At 48.1% G+C, this 20,243-nt stretch overlaps 3 protein-coding genes across 5 annotated transcripts; 2 read left to right on the top strand and 1 right to left on the bottom strand.

The window, feature by feature from the left end:
- Positions 1 to 822: 822 nt before the first annotated feature.
- VPS72 (vacuolar protein sorting 72 homolog) lies at positions 823 to 11,844 on the top strand. The gene is made up of 6 exons (XM_064588510.1): positions 823 to 956; positions 5,320 to 5,472; positions 5,660 to 5,774; positions 6,349 to 6,525; positions 10,794 to 10,938; positions 11,253 to 11,844. Exons 1-6 carry the CDS (start codon positions 840 to 842, stop codon positions 11,638 to 11,640), a joined length of 1,095 nt encoding a protein of 364 aa, XP_064444580.1. The 5' UTR covers positions 823 to 839; the 3' UTR covers positions 11,641 to 11,844.
- SCNM1 (sodium channel modifier 1) lies at positions 956 to 20,183 on the bottom strand. 2 transcript variants are annotated; one of them, XM_064588511.1, is made up of 7 exons: positions 19,990 to 20,183; positions 19,675 to 19,745; positions 19,344 to 19,432; positions 19,147 to 19,244; positions 18,935 to 19,023; positions 18,314 to 18,508; positions 956 to 1,297 (listed from the first exon to the last, which is right to left on the bottom strand). In XM_064588511.1, exons 1-7 carry the CDS (start codon positions 20,038 to 20,040, stop codon positions 1,267 to 1,269), a joined length of 624 nt encoding a protein of 207 aa, XP_064444581.1. In that variant the 5' UTR covers positions 20,041 to 20,183; the 3' UTR covers positions 956 to 1,266. The 2 variants fall into 2 exon arrangements, with proteins under 2 accessions (XP_064444581.1, XP_045752622.1); XM_045896666.3 differs by lacking the exon at positions 956 to 1,297 and adding an exon at positions 18,003 to 18,167.
- Positions 12,206 to 17,343, top strand: TMOD4 (tropomodulin 4). Of its 2 annotated transcripts, none has more exons than XM_045896663.3 (10): positions 12,206 to 12,335; positions 13,359 to 13,523; positions 13,719 to 13,875; positions 14,193 to 14,309; positions 15,275 to 15,364; positions 15,548 to 15,678; positions 15,777 to 15,884; positions 16,282 to 16,425; positions 16,682 to 16,826; positions 17,224 to 17,343. In XM_045896663.3, the coding sequence occupies exons 2-10, from the start codon at positions 13,401 to 13,403 to the stop codon at positions 17,244 to 17,246; spliced, it is 1,038 nt and encodes a 345-aa protein (XP_045752619.1). In that variant the 5' UTR covers positions 12,206 to 12,335; positions 13,359 to 13,400; the 3' UTR covers positions 17,247 to 17,343. The 2 variants fall into 2 exon arrangements, with proteins under 2 accessions (XP_045752619.1, XP_045752618.1); XM_045896662.3 differs by having other exon boundaries at positions 12,259 to 12,363.
- Positions 20,184 to 20,243: the final 60 nt, after the last annotated feature.

The following is a 20,243-nucleotide window of genomic DNA, read 5'->3' as shown; positions in this document are numbered from 1 at the left end:
TTAGTCTTACACAATACACAGCGCTCACCACAACACATACGCACCCCAATGTCCATCATCCAGCCACCCCATTCCCCCACCCCTTTTTCAACAACTTTAAAAGGTAGATACTATTAGTCCCATCTTATTATTTTTCTTAAGTAAGCTCCATGCCCAAGTGGGGCTTGAACTCACGACCCTGATATCAAGAGTCGCACGCTCTACCCGCTGAGCCAGCCCGGCGCCCCGAGTCTCACTTTCACAGATGAGAAAACCGAGATTCCGCCACTTGTTCAAAATCACACAGCTAGACGACCTTAAACTCAAACTCAAGTCTGGTTGGCTCTAAAGCTCTGCTCTTAACCACACTACTATTCTGGCTCAAGGATTTTGGACTTTAACCTGTAGATGCTAGGGAGCCATTAAAGATCTTTGAGCAGAAGAGTGACAAAGTCTGGGTTTTTAGAAAGGTTCACTACTAGAAGCAGACTGGAAAACGGATTGGAGCGGGGGTCGGTGTCTGACCTCTAATAAGTGAAAATTTGTTGATTCCCAAATTCTGGACTTAGGATAGTGAGGCTCCAGGTGACACCTAGTCGAATCATTCCACAGTTCAGGTCCGCGCGAGCTAGGGAGGGGGGAGCTTGGGGGTGGTCTCCCCGTCCCCAGTGGGCGGGGCTGTAGAGTGAAGAAGGCTTGGCAGACGCGACTGGAAGCCTCTCGACGCTCTGCTACTTCTGCCTGTGGAGGACGGGCTTCCGCCGCCTCCTGCCACCCGCAGGTAGTGGTGTCGAGCGCCGAGCTCCGATAGCCGCACTGGGTGAGGGGCCGCGGGTAGCGGCGTAGTCTCGGTAGGCGGTATGAGTTTGGCTGGGGGCCGGGCCCCCCGGAAGACCGCGGGGAACCGGCTTTCTGGGCTCCTGGAGGCAGAGGAGGAAGATGAGTTCTACCAGACGACTTATGGGGGTTTCACAGAGGCAAGAGCCGGGCCCAGGAAGAGGGAAGGGAGGAAGCTAAAAGGAGTCCTGAACGGAGAAACCTCGGACAAAGAAGGGGGCGGGGAATGGAGAGGAGCCCTGGGAGCTGATACTAGAGACCGGGTGGGAGAGTCGCCGGGGGATAAATTGGAGCCTTAGAGAGGAGACTCCTGGATGGGGTTGGAGGGGTCAGGGATGGAGGGGCTCTCCGGAGGCACCCCAGAATATGGAAGAAACCAACTGTGTACTTCTCCAGTTGCATGTTTCACTGCACTTCTGACGTCTAACAACGTACGCGAGCTCGTCGTAGTCACTCGTTGGCCCACTGCCTGGTTATCCACCTGAAGTATAGAAAGGAATCTTAAAAAGAGGGGCTTAGCCTACTCTTTTTTCAGCTTTCAAATCTTAATGTAAATGTCTCCTTAGTTAACCCTTCCTTAACTGCTCTAAAAGTGGCCCATTTATTTCCTTAGTAGAATATATTTCAAATTGTAATTAGATTTGGTTTGCCTGCTTGTTTATACTTTCCTATTAGGTTGTAAGCTCTGTAAGTTTAGAAATGGCTTGTCTTCTTCAACGGTATACGTCCATTCTCTGGATTGGATTGGTACTGGTACTGATTGAATCTGTCCATTTTTAAAATATCTGTTGAGAAACTAGGGCAAACCAACCACTGTTTTTTTGTTTTTTTTTTTAAGATTTTATTTATTTATATGACAGAGAGAGACAGCGAGAACAGGAACACAAGCAGGGGGGGCAGGAGAGGGAGAAGCAGGCTCCCCGTGGAGCAGGGAGCCCGATGTGGGACTCGATCCCAGGACCCTGGGATCATGACCTGAGCCGAAGGCAGACGTTTAACGACTGAGCCACCCAGGCGCCCAAACCAACCACTGTTTTAAGTTCTAGGGAAGCAGAGAGTATTAAAAACACCACTTTGTTCTTCGTATTCCAGACCCCAATGGGGGAACCAGATGAATTAATAGTTGAAATATTGTGTGATAAGGAGTAAAATAACCGGTAAGCATAGAGTGCTTTGGTAACATGTGGGAGCCAGAGTCATTGGTCAGGATTGACATCCCTGGGGGACATGATGTTTAAACTTACTACAGTATGAAAAGTAGGCCTTGGCTGGATGAATAGTAGTAGGCTGGGAGCAGGGTGAGGAGAAAGGTTAACCCACGGAGAGGCTGGGGCAGAATGTGTAAAGGTACTGAGTCTCGGTCTGGTACATGCATGCTTACTCTCATTCTCCAAACCTTGTAGGAGAATAAAGGTTAGTAAGGCTGGAGGGAGTAGGCATAGGCCAGATCATGTTGGGCCTTGTGAACCATGTTAAAGAGTTTTGCTCTTCATCCAGAGGACTGAGAAGATTCATCAAAGTACCATGATCAAATTTGTACTTTAGAAAGCTCACTCTGTTATGAGGAGAATGGTTTGAAGGAGGTAAGTGGGAGTAGAGAAACATGGGCAATACGTTTCAAGACAAATTAAGGAAATTGAATCCACAGGACTTGATGACTGGGAGTCATTACTTACACAGCCCTGACCAACTATAGTTTAAAATAGAATGTTCACATCCCTCCCCCAAAGGCCATTTTCCTATTCCTGTCATTTTACGAGTCGTTATTTAATATGTACCCTTCATGTTTCCAAAAAGGATTAAAGGAGGCTTACCATACAAACAAAAAAAGTAGGAACAGTAAAAATAGAGACAGATCAGAAGTAATTGTACCAGGAGCCCCTGCTAAATTGGTAATAGCAATTGATATTAAATTTAGCTGTGAACTTCCTGGCAGCCAAACCCTGAATTTCTTTTTTTTTTAAGATTTTATTTATTTATTTGACAGAGCGAGAGAGCACAAGCAGGGGGAGCAGCAGAGGGAGAGGAGAAGCAGGCTCCCTGCTGAGCAGGAAGTCCGATGTGGGGCTCGATCCCAGGACCTTGGGATCATGACCTGAGCCGAAGGCAGACACTTAACCGACTGAGCCACCCAGGCGCCCCCCGCCCCGAGTTTCTTTCTTCAGTAAGAAAGAGGCATATATGTTCTTTAAGAGAAAATTTCATTCAGCATTAAATCCTAGGAAGAATTTCATCCTTATATAAGATATATAAAGTAATGGGGGTTCAGTAGATGATGTAGAAACATTTTCTTATCTAGTCATGCCTATTATTGACTCCTGATAAAAGCCAAAGGAATGGTAGTAAATCCCTAACTTAGTGAAAGCATTTTGATTGGACACTAAGCTAATGTGTAGTTGAACTACTCATCTCTGGTGAGATTACTTAATACCAGGTTAGAGCTAGGGGATTAATGTGTTCCCAGGCTGTCTTTTACAAACATCAGTTGGGAGGAAATGATGGTCATCAGTGCAAGATTGAACTCTGGCTAGCTTGGAGTGTCAACTGTCTGTGCTATTTGCTTGCTTTGGCAGCATGTGTATCAAGATTAGCCTGTTGGTCTACATCACTGATTGAAGAGAGAGCCACATGTTTGAGGTGCCACCTTGCCCAGTTGACTCCCCTGCCCCCAACAGTTTTTCCCTTTATTTTTCATGTGGCTTCATTCTAGCCCTAACCTGTAGCCCCTCAATTCTAGGCTGTACTCCATGTTCTCTACTCCACTCAGCCAACCACCTCCAGAGCTTTCTGAAACACCCCTTTTATACAGTTTTTCTATCTCCCCAAATCTTCATTGGCTCTCCATTATACAGAGTACTAGCACCCAATTATTTTTCTGTTCCAACACACCTGAGGAATGAGACCTATTTCTCAGTAAGTTTACCTCAACTATGATTATCAGCAGTGAGACAAGGAGAGGGAGAGAACTGAGAATCACTGGCCTACAAATTAAAGTCATCAGTTTACTAACCTGATATGTAATTTTCTCTATTGACTGAATTAATCTTTTCATGTCTTCTAGCCTTATAGGGTAGTTAATGTTGGAAGAAGGCTGTGCCCGAGTCAAAGGGAGTAGCTAGGAAGATTTCTTTTTTTTTTTTTTAAGGATTTTATTTATTTATTTGAGAGACAGTGAGAGAGGGAACACAAGCAGGGGGAGTGGGAGAGGGAGAAGCAGGCTTCCCGCTAAGCAGGGAGCCTGATGTGGGGCTCGATCCCAGGACCCTGGGATCATGACCTGAGCCGAAGGCAGATGCTTAACGACTGAGCCACCCAGGCGCCCCAGCTAGGAAGATTTACCTAAGACAAACCTGCTTTACTTAGGTCTAAATCTACATAAACAAGGTATACACACTCCTGCTTCTGAACCTTTGTTCTTGCTATTCCATCTACCCATGATACCTCTGCCCTCTTGGCTGTCTAAACATTACCAGTATTTTAAACCATGACTCAAGTCCTCTTTGGTCTTTAGAGTCTAAAGCAGGGCTCAGCAAACCCTGACCTGCTGGCCAGATCTGACCCACTACCTGTTCTCTTCTGGCCCTTCACAGTAAAAGTTTGACAACCCCTGCTCTAAAGGAATAAAGTCTAAAGTTTAGACCTTCCCAGACCACCAGTCTATGGGAAGTGTGCCTTCCTCTGAGCTCCTGTAACATTTTTTTTTTTAAGATTTATGTATTTATTTACTTGAGAGAGAGAGAGCGGGGGAGGGGCAGAGGGAGAGGGAGAGAGAATCCTCAAGCAAACTCCCTGCTGAGCGTGGAGCCTGACACATGGCTCAGTCTCAGGACCCTGAGATCATGACCCTAGCTGAAATCAAGAGTTGGCCACTTAACAGACTGAGCCATCCAGGGGCCACTCCTGCAACATAGTATCATTTGGTACTTTATAGTTGCCTTGTATTCAGACTTCCTTTTACAGTTATGTCCTGTCCTCTGCCAGATTGTGAGACCCCTGAAGGTAGAGATCAAACCATATCCTTTTGTACCCCAACATTTATTTTTTTTTTTTTTTTTTTTTTTTTTTTTTTTTTTTTTTTTTTAAGATTTTATTTATTTATTTGAGACAGAGAGAATGAGAGAGAGAGAGCACATGAGAGGGGGGAGGGTCAGAGGGAGAAGCAGGCTCCCTGCCGAGCAGGGAGCCCGATGCGGGACTCGATCCAGGGACTCCAGGATCATGACCTGAGCCGAAAGCAGTTGCTTAACCAACTGAGCCACCCAGGCGCCCCTACCCCAACATTTAACACAACGTGTTACAGGTAAAGGGCAATCGATTAATGCTTGGAAGGGGTGGTGCTGGTGCCAAAGGCCATCAGCTTGGAAGGTTTCTTGCCTGAAGAAATTGAAGGCTGTGTTGGGAAGGAGAGTGGAGCAACTCTTACATCAAGAAAGCAAAAGGATTCTGTTCCTGGAGGGGCACTGATGACTCCAGTGACAGAACCTCATCTCCCTGTGTCCTCAGGAATCAGGAGATGATGAGTATCAAGGGGACCAGTCAGACACAGAGGATGAGGTGGACTCTGACTTTGACATTGACGAAGGGGATGAACCATCCAGTGATGGAGAAGCAGAAGAGCCAAGAAGGAAGCGCCGAGTAGTCACCAAAGCATATAAGGTGCTGGGGGTATCCTGGTTTTCTTGGACTTCCATAATTTCCTGTAATTTCTGTTGTGCCCTTCATGAGGTCCCAGTACTCTACCCCCCCAACCAGTCCAATTTCCTACAGTGCTAGTTTTCTTAAGATCCTCATCTTTCTCCTTATCACTTTTGTTCCCTGGTATCTGATTCCAATCTGTCCCCAGGAGCCTCTCAAGAGCTTGAGGCCTCGAAAGGTCAGCACTCCAGCTGGTAGCTCTCAGAAGGCCCGAGAAGAGAAGGCACTGCTGCCGCTAGAACTACAGGATGATGGCTCGGACAGTGAGTGGAGATGTTTGGGTCAATTGACAAAATTAGAACATAATGATAAAGCATTGTATCAGTGTTAAGTTTACTAAAGTTGATAACTATACTATGGTTATATAAGGAAGGAAAACCCTTATATATATTTTTAAAGATCTTATTTATTAGTGTACGCATGAGCAGGGGTAGGGGGGGCAGAGGCAGAGGGAGAAGCAGGCTCCCCACTCATGCGGGACTCGATCCCAGGACCCTGGGATCATGACCTGAGCCAAAGGCAGACGCTTAACGGACTAAGCCACTCAGATGCCCGGAAAACCCTTATTCTTAGGAAATATACACTGAGGTATTTAGGGTCAGGAGCTAGGATGTGTACAACTTAACCCTCAGATCATTTGGGAAAACACATGCAATGCAAATGGGGCAAAAGGTTAATAGGTGATCTGGGTAAAGGATACATAGGTATTCTGTGGACTCTTCTCACAACTTTTTTGTAAGTTTGAAATGATTTCCAAATAAGTTTTAAAATTAAAAAAATAAATAAAGGAGGTGGACATGAATTCAAAGATTTCTTCCTCTCTGACTTCTTTCCCAGGTCGGAAGTCCATGCGTCAGTCTACAGCTGAGCATACAAGACAGACATTCCTTCGGGTACAAGAGAGGCAGGGCCAGTCACGGCGGCGAAAGGGGCCCCATTGTGAGCGGCCACTAACCCAGGAAGAGCTGCTCAGAGAGGCCAAGATCACAGAGGAGCTCAACTTACGTTCACTGGGTCAGTCTGTGGTTTTGAGAACAGAGGGAAGAGGGCTGAGGAGCATGAGAAAAGTGGAGACTGGAGAACCTGAGCAGCTGGGGAGATGGAGATTCAGAACAAGGGAATCAAAGGAAGGAAATGCAGAGAGTGAGGGATGAGGAGCAAGGAACAAGGCAGTTAGGAGGGCTCTGAAGTACAAGTTATATTGAAGAGAAAGTGTATTGGTGTAAAATAAGAATTGCATAGAATTGAATTCAAATCCTAGTTCTGCTGTTCACTTTCTATAAGACTGCCAGCAAACTACTTAACCTACTTGTATTTTGCTGTTCTGGTTTACGTAGTGGGGTGATAATGCCTAAATCATGAAAATTAGAAATTCACCAGAATTAGTTCATGAGATGAACTATTTTAAAGTCAAGATTCTTTAAAAGCTCTTCAGTTTATATGCTGAGTACACAATAGTGTACAATAATAGATTGTACAAAACATGCATTTCTTTTTTTTTTTTTTTTGAGAGAGAGAGAGAGAGAATGCCGTGGGGTCAGGGTGGGTGGCAAAGGAAAAGGGAGAGAGAGAATCTCACAACCCTGAGATCAAGACCTGAGCTGAAATCAGGGGGTTGGACACTTAACTGACTGAGCCACCCAGGCGCCCCAGAACACACATTTCTTTATAGGGTGTTAAGAGTCTTAAATCATGAGAGGTACATGAGGGAACAGCAGATTATACAATCCCATCAAATGCTCAATGTGGGGCATACTTTCATTGGGTGAAATAACACAGAATCAACTATAGTATTTAATTTGTTTTCTTTCTCTGTACCCCACCCCCCAGTCTTTCTTTCTCTGAATCTTTCTCTTACATGAGCAAGAATGTATAGTTGAATGTTTACAGCACAAATGTGGGGTGGAAGATTGTTTACGCAGATATCTGGAACCCAAGCCATTCCACTTTTATATTTCTCAAACTTAGATAACTCCAAAAGAACACGATGATTGAGAAAAGATTTACTTCAGTTCCAACATTTTTAGGATGTATTTTCACGATTGTTTCATTATATTGACTTTAAAATCGGATATTTAATCTTTATCTGTATGATGGTAATTCAGTACTTTCAAACAGTAGCTGTCCCTCAAAACAGAAATGACTGAGAGCCATCACAAACAGTGAGGTGACCTTGATGTCACTGTAATTATACTCCACATCCTTTGATCACATTGGTTGGTTTGGGCCACTCTAAGAAGGTTAACTCCCAGGCTTCTTACATCAGTAACTGAGATAGAAGACCCTGCAGAAGCAGGCTCGGCAGGGGGAAAAATAAGTTCATTTTTGAACATGTTGAATTTGAGGAGTCTGGGAACAGGCCATGCAGTGCTGAGAGTTCAGTTCAGTATACACATCCGGGCTTAGACAAAAGATCTGGGCTGGAAACAGAAATTTGAAAGTCTGTAGAGTATAGATAGCATTGATGACGTTAGAGTGGTCAGATCAGCCAGGGAGAAAGCTTGGGGAAGAGAAGACAGAGACGCAAAGAGAATGTTTGAGAGAGAGTCTCTTCTGAGTGCTGCAGAGATGCCACTCAAGAGCAGAACAAAGAGGTCAGAGATGACCTTAAGGCGCACTTTTGGGGAACCATGCCATTTTGAAGCAGGCTTAAAAAGTTTGGCTGTGAGGGGTGGAAGAAGGAATAAAAGCTATAGGGTCTGGGGTGAATGTAGAGTTTTCCTTGTTTGTTTTATTCAAAGATTGGAGGAACTCTGTCTTTGGTGAGAAGCACCCTGAGTTTAATGATAGAGAAGCAAAAAAAGGATAGTTAATAGTGTGGGTTTTTGGAGAAGTGGGAGGTGGAGGGAAAGGGTAGCTAGAGCGCAGATGGAGGAATTGGCTTAAGTTAAGAAGGAGGGAGGGTGGGAGGATGGCTTATAGTTGGAGGTTAGTAAACTCACAGCAGGACGTTGAAGTGGTTCTCATCTGATGTCTTTTAGGCACTATCACCTGTCAGATGTTGGGCATAGGGCTGAAAGCTTGAGGAGAGTGAAGAGTGTTTGAAATAGTTGAGATAGAATATTCTGCTGATGTTGGGGGAGTCTGTTGAATTTTGAGAACATGCGTTCATGGTAGTTCCAGTCTGCCCCGTTGCATAATATTTCTCCAGGAGCACTCAGCAATCCAGGTCTGGGCCAGGGAGTTTGGATTGATGAGAGTGACTGAAATAACCTTGATTTACAAAGGAAAATGAAGACTGGAAGGGGCTGCTAGGGAGAGAGAATGTGGAGAGGTCCGTGTACGGGAGGTCTCAAGGAGGAACAGAGGTATCTAGAGTAGGGAGCAAACAGACCCAAAGGATAGGATGTTGTGGCCAGAGCCTGGGATGTGTGACTGTAGTATTTCAGAGCTGGGGCAGTTCCAGGCAATAACAAAGCATAGGCCGTAGCTGAAGCGGAATGGGATAGCTCAAGTGTCACGGACAGGAAAATTGTTAAGAGATGAGATTGGTAAAGAAACTGTGGGGATGGGATGTTGAAGAAGTTACCTGTGTACATGTTGAGGTCACCAGGGTAATGTAAGATGATTGGAGTGTGGTGGAGAGGAAGAGCAGAAAGCATTGCCTAAGTCTTCAGTGAGTGACGGAGTGAGCGTGCCAGGAAGGAGAAGTGGTCTAGCCTGGTGGCATACGTCTCAAAAGGGAAATGCAGATGGGTAGAGGAGCCGTGATCTAAAGCTGCAGCGTGGGCTCAACAGGACACAGGCACACCCTGCTTGGGATGTGGCAGGGGGAGCAGCCTCCACCAGAGGGCTACCGGGAGAGTGGTGGCCTGACGGGATCCCAGGCTTCCAGGAAGACAAGTTGTGGAAGGCCTGCTGAGTGAGGAACTTGGGGACATAGATGAGTTGGCTGATTATGGAGCAGGATTTCCAGAAGGTACAGGGAAGTGTTTGAAAGGAGAAGGGTTGGAAGGTTGGCTGAAGGGAAAGGAAGCAATATTACTAACCAGAATTCCAAGTACAAAAGAGGCGAAGCCATTGGTGGGGTTTCCAGAGCACACTTGTCTGGTCTGACTTTATCTAGACGATTGTACCACATTTAAGAAACAAATTTGGAGTTCATTCAGAGGAAAGGGACAGGAATATTTTGACCTATTGAGCATTAACAGATACTTGTGGAGTGCCTGTAATGTGTGGAACACTGCATGGCCCTGATAATATATAGGTAATGTGAGTCACAGTCATTGTCCTTGAGGAGGAGACATGTATATCAACCATGAACTGCCATAGCACAGTGTCACAGGTCCAGCCAGGGGACTGTGGTGAATTAGCGGAGCGCTCAGAAGGAGAGGCAGTTATTCCGCTCAGCTCATTGTTGCCACATGACAGTGCAGATGCAGGGTTGCCAGATATCTTGTCATTTTAAGAGGAACCAGAAATCTCTTTATTTAAATGTAATTTCCTTGGGGCACCCGGGTGGCTCAGTCAGTTAAGCATCCAGCTCTTGATTTCAGCTCAGGTCATGATCTCAGGGTCCTGGGATAGAGCTCCACATCAGGATCCAAGCTCAGCAGGGAGTCTGCTTGAGGATTCTCTCCCTCTCCCCATCCCCCCCATGCACTCACGCGCTCTCTCCACTCCCCCAGATAAATACATCTTAAAAAAAATTTAAAAATACAATACAAAACAGATCACACAAAACACTTAAGTAGGCTGCCCAGCTTGCAACCTCTGAGAGTGTATCTCAAAGCCATGTTGTACGAGGAATGGCTCGACGGAATGGGCATTGTGATCAGCCTGGAGAGACATGGACGCTAATTTCAACTGTGTAAAGGACTGTCATGTGGAAGACAGATTAGAACTGCATCCTTTATAGCCCAAAAAGGTAAAACAGTGTCATCAGTCATCGTATTTCAGCTTAAAATAGGAAGGAACTCTGTAACGACTAAAGATGCCTGAAGACGCAGCATGCTGCTCTTGCTGGGATCAAGTGGACAGGGCAGCTGTAGAGGAATACGGAGGGAAACAGGCTCCTTATCCAAGGGTCCCTGAATAGCGCTGAAGTCCCACTGTTCTGAGTGCATGAGGAACCAAGTGGACAGGAGAGATGGGCAGAGAGGATGTCAGCAGCAAACAGAAAACGTCAGAAGTAGAGGTGCTAGGGGGCCTCAGAGGATTTGCGTGAATGGCTTAGGCAGGGACTAGACAGCCAGGAACGTCCTCAAAAGACTGTGGGACAGTGGTGGGTGTGGGCACAGGGGGAACTCACCATCCTCTCATTCCTTCCTTTGACCCTGAAGAGACATACGAGAGGCTCGAGGCTGACAAAAAGAAGCAGGTGCACAAGAAGCGGAAGTGCCCTGGGCCCATAATCACCTATCATTCGGTGACAGTGCCGCTTGTTGGGGAGCCAGGCCCGAAAGAGGAGAATGTGGATGTGGAAGGGTGAGTATGTCCTAGGGAAGAAGGGGAGAGAGCCTTCTCCCTGCCCTCCTCAACAATCCTCACACAGCTCTCTCTAACACGTGGATGTCCTTCAGAGTCCTCTTCCCTCAGCTTTTCTTTTAGCCTCTCCCCTCTCTCTTAGGTTTTTCCATCCAGCCCAGCTTGCTTTTCCCCATCTGTCACTTAGATTCTCTCAGAAAGCTCCAATCACTCTGTCTCCTTCCTCTCTTTCCTTGCCTGTCTGATCTCATTCTTTATCCGTTGTTTTCCCTCCTCAGAGGTTTTTGTGTTTTTCTCTCTTTCTCTCCCCTTAGACTGGATCCTACTCCCACAGCTTCTGCACTGACTCCCCGTGCTGGCACTGGACCCGTCGTCCCTCCAGCTCGCTGTTCCCGTACCTTCATCACTTTTAGCGATGATGCAACATTTGAGGAATGGTTTCCCCAAGGGCGGCCCCCAAAGGTCCCTGTTCGGGAGGTCTGCCCCGTGACCCATCGGCCAGCCCTGTACCGGGACCCTGTCACAGACATCCCCTATGCCACTGCTCGAGCCTTCAAGATCATCCGTGAGGCCTACAAGAAGTACATCACTGCCCATGGACTGCCGCCCACTGCCTCGGCACTGGGCCCTGGCCCACCACCTCCTGAGCCCCTCCCTGGTTCTGGGCCCCGAGCCTTGCGCCAGAAAATTGTCATCAAATAAGGAGATGTTTAGTCCTTGGAAACCTCTTTCCTGCCCTGACTTGGGGCTCTTCATCATGTTTCCCCTTCTCTCCCTGCTTCTCCCCTTTGTCAGCTCTGAGCTTTGCCCAGCCCTTTTCTATATTTCTTTCCCCCCCACGGTGCCTACTGGTTTTGTGTTTTTTAATCTAATAAAAGAGCAAGATCCCCTTTGTCTGGTATCTGATCTAGAGTTGGGAGCAAGAAGTCTTCGTGAACGTCTGAGTAAATATGGGTCTTTACTTTGTTTAATAGTGTTTATTGTGAACTTCCCTTTTTAAATTCTAAGTATTCATTCCTCCAGCTGGATTATAAACACCTTTAAATTAGACATCCAAACAAAATTCTTATACTTACCTTTATATCACCTTATATTCACTGCAAGGCACCAAGTAAGTAGGAACTAGGTGATTGTCCTAGAACGGTTTCTAGGACTCAGATTTCTATGCAGGAAGGGAAGGAAGTGCCATGGCTGTTAGTGGCCACTAGAGGCTCTCAGGGCTGGGCAGGGTATGGGGGCTGTGTATATGTGATCTCCCACTACCCCCCACCTGGCCAGAGCTAAAATAATAAAATGCTGAGCTCACTGTTCCCCCACCCTCTTCCCCGGCACCGGGCTCCTCCTGCTGCTGGGACAGTGCTCCAGTAGCACTGACAGACCAACCGACAGAAGGGGAGGTGAGAAGGGTGGTGGCCACCAGGACTGGTAGGTGGGGAAGGCAGGGGGCTTATGGGTCAGAGCCTGGTGGGAGATGGGAGGAGAGGGGTGGCTCCTATTGGGGATGATACGGAGTGTGTCTCTGTCCCTCGGCGTATGTTTCTGCCACCGTCTGTCCGTCCTATCTCTTAACCGTAGTTTACATCGTCAGTGCAAGTATCTCACACACTTTCTGGATCTTTCATATTTGGCATGGTGTGTATGTGTAGCTTGTGTGTATTTTCCATAATGTAAAAGACTGTGCAAGTTTAATCTTACCACTGTTTTTAGAGAAACTTTATCGCATTTAGAAGGCATTTCCCACCCATTGGTCCGGTGTCACCTTCCCATCCAAAGCCAGGGACAATTGTGGGGACTCAGTCCCTTCTGAAACCGTCCCACCCTTCCCCCAACCTGGAAGTGCCCCAGCTCCTCTGAGCCCTTGCTTTCCCTTGGGATTTAGACTTTTAGCAAACATAAAAAGTGAAATCTTGATTCCCCCACAATAAAAGAAGAAACAAGGGTAGGGTAAGAGAACTCTTCCCCCAAACCCCTTGCTTTCTTAAACCAGTTTAGGAAAAAGGCTGAATGATGGGGAAAAGAGGAGGAATTTCCCTGAAGTTCTCTGCCCCCCTTCCTTCCAATAGGAACCAGGCATGGGGCCAGCTGTGTTGGCAGGGGCCTTGGCAGCTGTGCTTGGGCAAGAGGCACCAACAGGCGAGGTTATAGAGGAGGGTGCTGCCAGGATTTCTGTCATACAATGGGCAGACAAATCCAGCTTGGATGCCTGGGATCCCCATCCAGAATGGTTGAAGCTGGGGAAGCAGGAAGAAGGAAGCTCTGATTCTAACTAAACAACCTAACCTTCCCCCATCTTCCCATGCCCAACTAGATTTCTAACCTCCAAGGCGTCTAGTTCATTGTTCTACCTCCTGGCTGGTCTATGTCCTGCTGCATCTGTGTACATCTTTCCATTATCCAGTCACTTTCCCCATGTCCCCCAGGCTCCGTGAGTGCCACACAGTGGGGAGGGGGTGGGGGCCATCATGTCGTCGTATCAGAAGGAACTGGAGAAATACAGAGACATAGATGAAGATGAGATCCTAAGGACCCTGAGCCCCAAGGAGCTAGAGCAGCTGGACTGCGAGCTACAGGAGATGGACCCCGAGGTAGGGGCCCTAGCACAGGGAACCAGGGGCAGTTCCCAGGCATTTGGGAAGGGTGAGGGGCCCTGGGTGGCTAAGATCGGGGCAGCCTACAGGGCTTGGAGTCCCAAGGGGGCCAGGGAAAGGGTGTCTGTAGATGTTTTAGGGAGCCCAGATCGGAGAAGAGGTCCGACTTGCTCCCCAAAACTCATCCCTCAGAACATGCTCCTGCCAGCTGGACTAAGACAACGTGACCAGACAAAGAAGAGTCCAACGGGGCCGCTGGACCGGGATGCCCTTTTGCAGTACCTAGAGCAGCAGGCACTAGAGGTCAAAGAGCGTGATGACCTGGTGCCCTTCACAGGCGAGAAGAAAGGTATGGAGACCCTAACAACCATGCCTACCAAAACCCAAATGGTTGTCTCTCAAATGTACCCCCTCCAGCTTCCCTCTCCCCTTCCAGCTCCTAGCTGCCCAGGGACTCGGCCACCCTGAAACCTACATGCCATCTTTCACTCTTCAACTTTTAGAAGAGATCAGGGGACCCAGGAATCCTGAGCTGGTAGAGGACTCAGGCTTTACAGTGGCCCCTAATGACCCAGACCTCCTCCACCTGGAGAAGGAAAGGAAGCTGGAGACCAGGATCTTAGGAGGAAAGACCTCTACCTCAACCACCCTTCATCTCCCCATCAGGGAAACCCTATATTCAGCCCAAGAGAGAAATTCCTGTACAGGAGCAGATCACTCTGGAGCCTGAACTGGAAGAGGCACTGGCCAATGCCACAGATGCTGAAATGTGTGACATTGCAGGTGGGCAGCTGTGGGACGCTGAGGAGGGTGAGGACACCAGGGCCAGGGGTTCCTACCCAGGGCCTGGGACTAGTGAGGAAGGCCCTGAACAGGACATGGATGTTAGAGAAAGCCTCCAGGCCATGGTTTTTAATTTTTGTTTGTTTATATATTCACTCATTCATTTTTTTAATTTAATTTTATTTTTTTTTAAGATTTTATTTATTTATTTGAGAGAGAGAGAGCACAAGAGGGGGGAGCGGGAGAGGGAGAAGCAGACTCCCTGCTGAGCAGGGAGCCTGATGCGGGACTCGATCCCGGGACTCCAGGATCATGACCTGAGCTGAAGGCAGTTGCTTAACCAACTGAGCCACCTAGGCGCCCCACTCATTCATTTTTTAATTTAGTAAGTTCACATCTCAAAGGTAATTTTATAGGAATTTTAAAGCAAATAAAAGTGGAACTATCCTGGGGCGCATGGATGGCTCAGTCATTAAGTGTCTGCCTTCGGCTCAGGTCATGATCCCAAGATCCTGGGATCGAGCCCCGCATCTGGCTTCCAGCTCCGTGGGAAGCCTGCTTCTCCCTCTCCCACTCCCCCTGCTTGTGTTCCCTCTCTCACTGTGTCTCTCTCTAGCAAATAAATAAAATCTTAAAAAAAAAAAGTGGAACTATCCTGGCTGAAAACAGGAGGAAGTCTGACAGACCCCCTCGTGCTTTTTTTTTTTTTTTCCTGAATGTGGAATACTGTTGTTGTTTTTCCCTCCCTCACCCTCTGGGGGTTCCTTAGAGACCTTCCCTTAGCCCTGCCTCAAAGTTTTAAAAGCCACCACCTTAAGCAGTTCATGTAAGGGAACTCTGGGACCTAGGGAGATAGGAACCTCACTGGAAGAGTGGAGGAGGTCAGGCTTTAAAACTACAACCGATTCAGAATGAGGAGGGAGGACTGGGAAGAAACCTGTCCCCCCTCTACTTGCTCTCTCCAGCAATTCTAGGCATGTACACGCTGATGAGCAACAAGCAATACTATGACGCCATCTGCAGTGGAGAGATCTGCAACACGGAAGGCATTAGCAGTGAGTGTGTCCGGGGGCATGACACCCAGGGCTTTGGCAGGTGGTCCCAAGGTCTGAGGAAAGGTAGCAAAGGGTGAAACAAGGGGATCACGGAGAGAATGTGGTACATGAATAATAAGAGAACCAATGGGGAGGAGATTGTGGAGGACATGTTGGGGTTTCCTTCTGGCCCTCACCCACCAGGTGTGGTGCAACCTGACAAGTATAAGCCGGTGCCAGATGAGCCCCCAAATCCCACAAACATCGAGGAGATCCTAAAGAGTGTTCAAAACAACGACAAGGAGCTGGAGGAGGTGAACCTCAATAACATACAGGTATCTGACCTCCTCATTCTTCAAATAATAAATTCCCATTTAACTATGTGAGTCCCAGATATGTGAGCCCCTTAGCCCGCCCTTTCTTCCCCTGACAGGACATCCCGATACCCATGCTAACGGAGTTATGTGAGGCAATGAAGACAAATACCTATGTCCGGAGCTTCAGTCTGGTGGCCACAAGGAGTGGTGACCCCATTGCCAATGTAAGGCAACTTGAAATCCCTAGCCCTCTCCCCATACCTTGACACGTACCCCTGCCAGGGCTGTCATAAGGGGCTGTGCTGGGGGTGCTATTCCCATCGTGTTCTCTTAGCATAGCCTGATGGGAGACTCTACCTTCACTCCTATGGCTCAACACTCTGAGATCCTCAGATCACCTTCTCAGAGTCACAGCCCTCTCTTCCACCCACCAACTCCACTGCACACTTACCCTCTGTGCTTCCCCTACTACCTGCGCTCCCTTCTGTCTCCCTCTAGCCCCACCGACAGCTCCTCAAGGACTCTTCTCAAAGACCTGTGCTCCCTCTTGCTCCTGTTCTCTCTCTCCTCAGTCATTTGTGAAACCATCCCCTAATCCTAACCCAAGTCCCTACTACCCAGGCGGTGGCGGACATGTTGCGTGAGAATCGTAGCCTCCAGAGCCTGAACATTGAATCCAACTTCATCAGCAGCACAGGGCTCATGGCTGTGCTGAAGGCAGTTCGGGAAAATGCCACACTCACTGAGCTCCGTGTAGACAACCAGGTCAGCATTTCCTTCCCCTGGTCTTTGCATTCAGCTAATATTCACTGAGTCTCTTCCCTCGGGCAGCCACTGGGTCAGGATCTCATCTAATCTTATCTGAATTCTCTTCATTGTCTCTATGAAGGGAGCCAAGTCAGCATCTCTCATCACCCACTGTCACGAAACAAGCTTCTTTGACTCCCCAAAGGGTTGGTGGTGTGGGACCATGAACAACGCAGAGAGGGTAGCTGACAGGTCTCATCTCTCCCTCCCCCAGCGCCAGTGGCCTGGCGACGCAGTGGAGATGGAGATGGCCACCGTGCTCGAACAGTGTCCCTCCATTGTCCGCTTTGGCTACCACTTTACACAGCAGGGGCCACGAGCTCGGGCCGCCCAGGCCATGACCCGGAACAATGAACTACGTGAGTAAACGCAGACATGTTGTGTGGGGGAAAGGGCAAGGAGGGAGAGGATCCTCCTGAAAGCTGACTTAGTGACTAAAAGCCTGGGGTGCTGCCAAAACAAGAGTCACATGAGAAGTACATAAGTGACCAGAAAGTAGATAGAAAAGTCCCCTGCCCCAAATTTATACCTGTAGGAAGGTGGAAAAGAATCTAGACATACCTGTTTGTGGCCATGGTATTTTTACTTGCCATGTCATTTCTTATTTTGCTTTATTAATGGGGGGTGGGCATGCTTGCTGGCCTAAGCCATTACCTCTTTATGAGTCTGGCCAAGGAACTGGAAAGGGGAAGAAGGGCACCTTTGCAGGAAGCAGGAGATGGAATAAAGATTTGTGTTTACTCTTTCCCGTTACAGGTCGCCAGCAAAAAAAGAGATAACACTACCTTTTCCCTTTACCAACTATAGCTGGGAGCCCTGAATACCTAAATCCTCATCTCTCCCCCTTCCTGTAAATAAAGGCCCTTCTGTCCACTCTGCCTGCCTCCTTCCTTGGGCTTTGGGGTGGGAATCTTGGCGCTAACCCCCAAAGGTTACTGCCAATTCATCAGGGGATTATTTATACTCTGGGGATCAGCAGGCAAGGAGGTTCAAGTTACTAGGCGGAGGTGGGGGAGCTCCCTCCCTTGGTGTTCCCCATGGCCCTGCCAATGCTGTTAGTCCCTTCTGCTCTCATAGGGACCTACCCCAGCCCTCTTTCCAGATGTGGCCAGGCCCCCTGGTGCCTACCCACAACCCTCATGTGATCTGAAGGAGGAAAGGACTTTGAGTGGAGGTGGGGAAGAAGGCAGACAACATGAAGGGCAAAGACCTCCTTCTGACAGACTTATTAATAGGGCATTGGGCTGTGTGCAGCTGACGCTTGGCATGACTTTGGTAGAAGGTGGGGGAGGGGTTAGAAGTATGGGGAGCCATGTACATTGCAGGGAAGAGTTAGCCAGGCTAAGAATGCAGATGTGAAATACTGAAATGGGGGGTGCCTGGGTGGCTCAGTCAGTTAAGCATCTGACTCTTGATCTCAAGTCTTGATCTCAGGGTCGTGAGTTCAAGCCCCACCTCGGGCTTCACGCTGGGTGTTCAGCCTCCTTAAAAAAAAATCCACCAATGAAATCCTGAAATGGGACACGGAAGCCGACTCGAGGAAAGTTAGGCTCCCAGAGCCCGCTGAAATTTATTTGTGAACAAGTGGGGAAAGAGGGTGTCAGTCTAAGGGGAGATCAGGGGGTTCTTCTTCATCAGAGTCAAACTCAACATTCTCATCTTTTACCCAGCGACCTTGTCCATCTGGGATCCATCCAGAGCTAGAAATATCAGAGAAAATAGAATAGGTCAGGAAAAGAGGTTTAAGAAGTTAGTGGGGATAAGAAAAAAACAACTGAGAAGGATTGAAATAAGGAGAGTCAGAAAGAAAAGAGAAAACTTGAGGAAAGTGATTCTGCATACTCACCTTCGAAGGGTAAGGTAATGATCCAGGACTCGTCTTCTTGTGGGGCTCATGGGTGCAGGGGACGAGACAGTTGCTGGCTCTTTGGCCTGTGGGCCAACCCCAGGCATGGGTTCCCTAGTGATCTTCCCACTCTCGGGCTCAACCTCTGGGGGTGGCAAAGGGGAATGGGAGACAGAGGGACGAGGGGTTTCTGGTCTGGGTAGAGAAGAATCAATGTCTATAAAAGTGATAAAGGAAAAGGGCCAATTCTCCTATGACTCCCAACCCCTTACAGCAGTGCTTCCTAAACTGTGTTCCTCAAGATATTAATAAATGCCCTGCATAAAAAAGAATTTTGGAATCAATGAATTTTTAAAAGTCTAGGTTAAAATTTTTGAGGTTTTTTTAATCTTAAGACTTTGTAGAGCCCTTCAAATATACTAATATTACTATTCTTCAAGTAGGATTACAAAGTGCAATTTCTGAAACAAACAAACAAAGGCAAAATCCTCTTTTTCCTGAAATAGCAGTTAACATCTCTGGAATACTCGTATTCCTGAGAATACAATTTGGAATACCATCATTTTAGAGCCATTTATCTCCTCTGTCCCTCCCTACCTCTGGCTTTCCAACCCCACAGACCTGTACTTCCGGCGGCAGCAACTGTTATAGTAAGGAGCTCTGTGCAGAGCACTTTGGGTGGTAAGTCGAGTCTGGGTTAACAGAGGAGCCTGGTATGGAGATGGGAAACAGAGTCAGAGTCTTCAGAGCTAGAAAGAAGTCAAAGCCCTTCAAGCCTAAGGTGTGCAGCAGGCCCACCTGAAACACAAACCATCCCCCCACCCCCCCACTACCTCAGCCTTGGTCTCTGACGGCCTCAATTCATTCTGCTGTCTTGGACTCTGGTCCATTCCCTTTCCTGGCTGCTTCTTGCCATAGAAAAGCTGCAGGCCTGAGGATTGAGGGGAAGAGAATTAAAAACAGAACAGCAGAGTATCTGCAGACATTTGGAGAGTTTATTCTCTGACCCCCTGTCTTCCCTCAAACTTACTGGACAGATGTTTCTTGCCTGCACGGTGGGCAGTCAGCATGGCCAGGGTGTCCAGTACAGGTCGGTGGGGACAGATGGCACAAGCAAAGCTGGAGATGAGGAGAGAAGATATTTGGTCCCGGGTGAGTGGGGTCTGGGCTGTTGGTCCCACTTGACCTAGCAATCCTTTCCAAAGCCAAACTCTGAGGTCTCCCAATCTCCACCACCCACATCCCTGTCCCTCACTCCCCACCAAAGAATCCTAGATACTCCCGCTCTCCCCGCTTGATAACAAAATTTTATTAAGCTTCTAACCGCAGAACCCTCAGGCTTGATCACCCCTCGCGCTCACCGTCCATCCCGTAGCATCAGCGCCTCATCCTCTGGGATGTAACTGGCCAGCAGGTCCCCGACTCTTCGTTTCTACAGGGGGTAACGGGACGGCATCGGCCGGATAGGAGGGAGGGACGGAAGGGAAACGACAGGGACGAGGATTGAAAGGGAGTAAGGACCATGAGAACAGAAATCAGAGCGAAAAAGGGGTCACTACCCAGCTCTAGCCGCTCCCTCCCGCGTCCTCCCCCCAACCGCAGCTGTTGCCAGAGCAACAAAACAGCTCCTTCACAGGGTAGTGAAACTGCTCCCAACGCTCTCCTCTTGCGCTTACTTTAAGCACGTTGAGTTGACTCCAATCATCCCCTTCCCTCTTGAAAGACATTACGATTGAGTCCCAGAAGCGAGCAATTCTCCTGAGCCGCCTCCGCCACTCCTTCCAGGCCACCGTAGCAAGAATGGGACGTCTCCCATTTCCTTCGGCTTTCTTTCCGGTTGGCCTCCTTATTGCCCTGGAAGCGCTTCCCTGTATGCGCAGCGCTATCCGAAAGCCCGCCCACAGCCTGCCGAGGGGACCGCACTTCCGGC

The sequence above is a fragment of the Mirounga angustirostris genome, unplaced genomic scaffold (assembly GCF_029215605.1).
Source record: "Mirounga angustirostris isolate CCGP_5_RB_7025 unplaced genomic scaffold, mMirAng1.0.hap1 SCAF_4, whole genome shotgun sequence".
In the NCBI taxonomy this organism is placed as follows: domain Eukaryota; kingdom Metazoa; phylum Chordata; class Mammalia; order Carnivora; family Phocidae; genus Mirounga; species Mirounga angustirostris.
The sequence above is the reverse complement of the archived record's forward strand: the minus strand, read 5'-3'. Positions and strand labels throughout refer to the sequence as shown.

Bases quoted from the DNA above. Each gene is read 5' to 3' on its own strand.
- VPS72 (XM_064588510.1), top strand. From the start codon at position 840: ATGAGTTTGGCTGGGGGCCGGGCCCCCCGGAAGACCGCGGGGAACCGG. The intron at 5,775-6,348 runs GTGAGTGGAGAT...CTTCTTTCCCAG, and splicing joins ACAGGATGATGGCTCGGACA to GTCGGAAGTCCATGCGTCAG. The intron at 6,526-10,793 runs GTCAGTCTGTGG...TTGACCCTGAAG, and splicing joins GCTCAACTTACGTTCACTGG to AGACATACGAGAGGCTCGAG.
- TMOD4 (XM_045896663.3), top strand. From the start codon at position 13,401: ATGTCGTCGTATCAGAAGGAACTGGAGAAATACAGAGACATAGATGAA. The intron at 14,310-15,274 runs GTGGGCAGCTGT...TGCTCTCTCCAG, and splicing joins TGAAATGTGTGACATTGCAG to CAATTCTAGGCATGTACACG. The intron at 15,885-16,281 runs GTAAGGCAACTT...CCTACTACCCAG, and splicing joins GTGGTGACCCCATTGCCAAT to GCGGTGGCGGACATGTTGCG.
- SCNM1 (XM_045896666.3), bottom strand. From the start codon at position 20,040: ATGTCTTTCAAGAGGGAAGGGGATGATTGGAGTCAACTCAACGTGCTT. The intron at 19,746-19,989 runs GTAAGCGCAAGA...TACCCCCTGTAG, and splicing joins GTCAACTCAACGTGCTTAAA to AAACGAAGAGTCGGGGACCT. The intron at 19,433-19,674 runs GTGAGCGCGAGG...CCTCATCTCCAG, and splicing joins CTGATGCTACGGGATGGACG to CTTTGCTTGTGCCATCTGTC.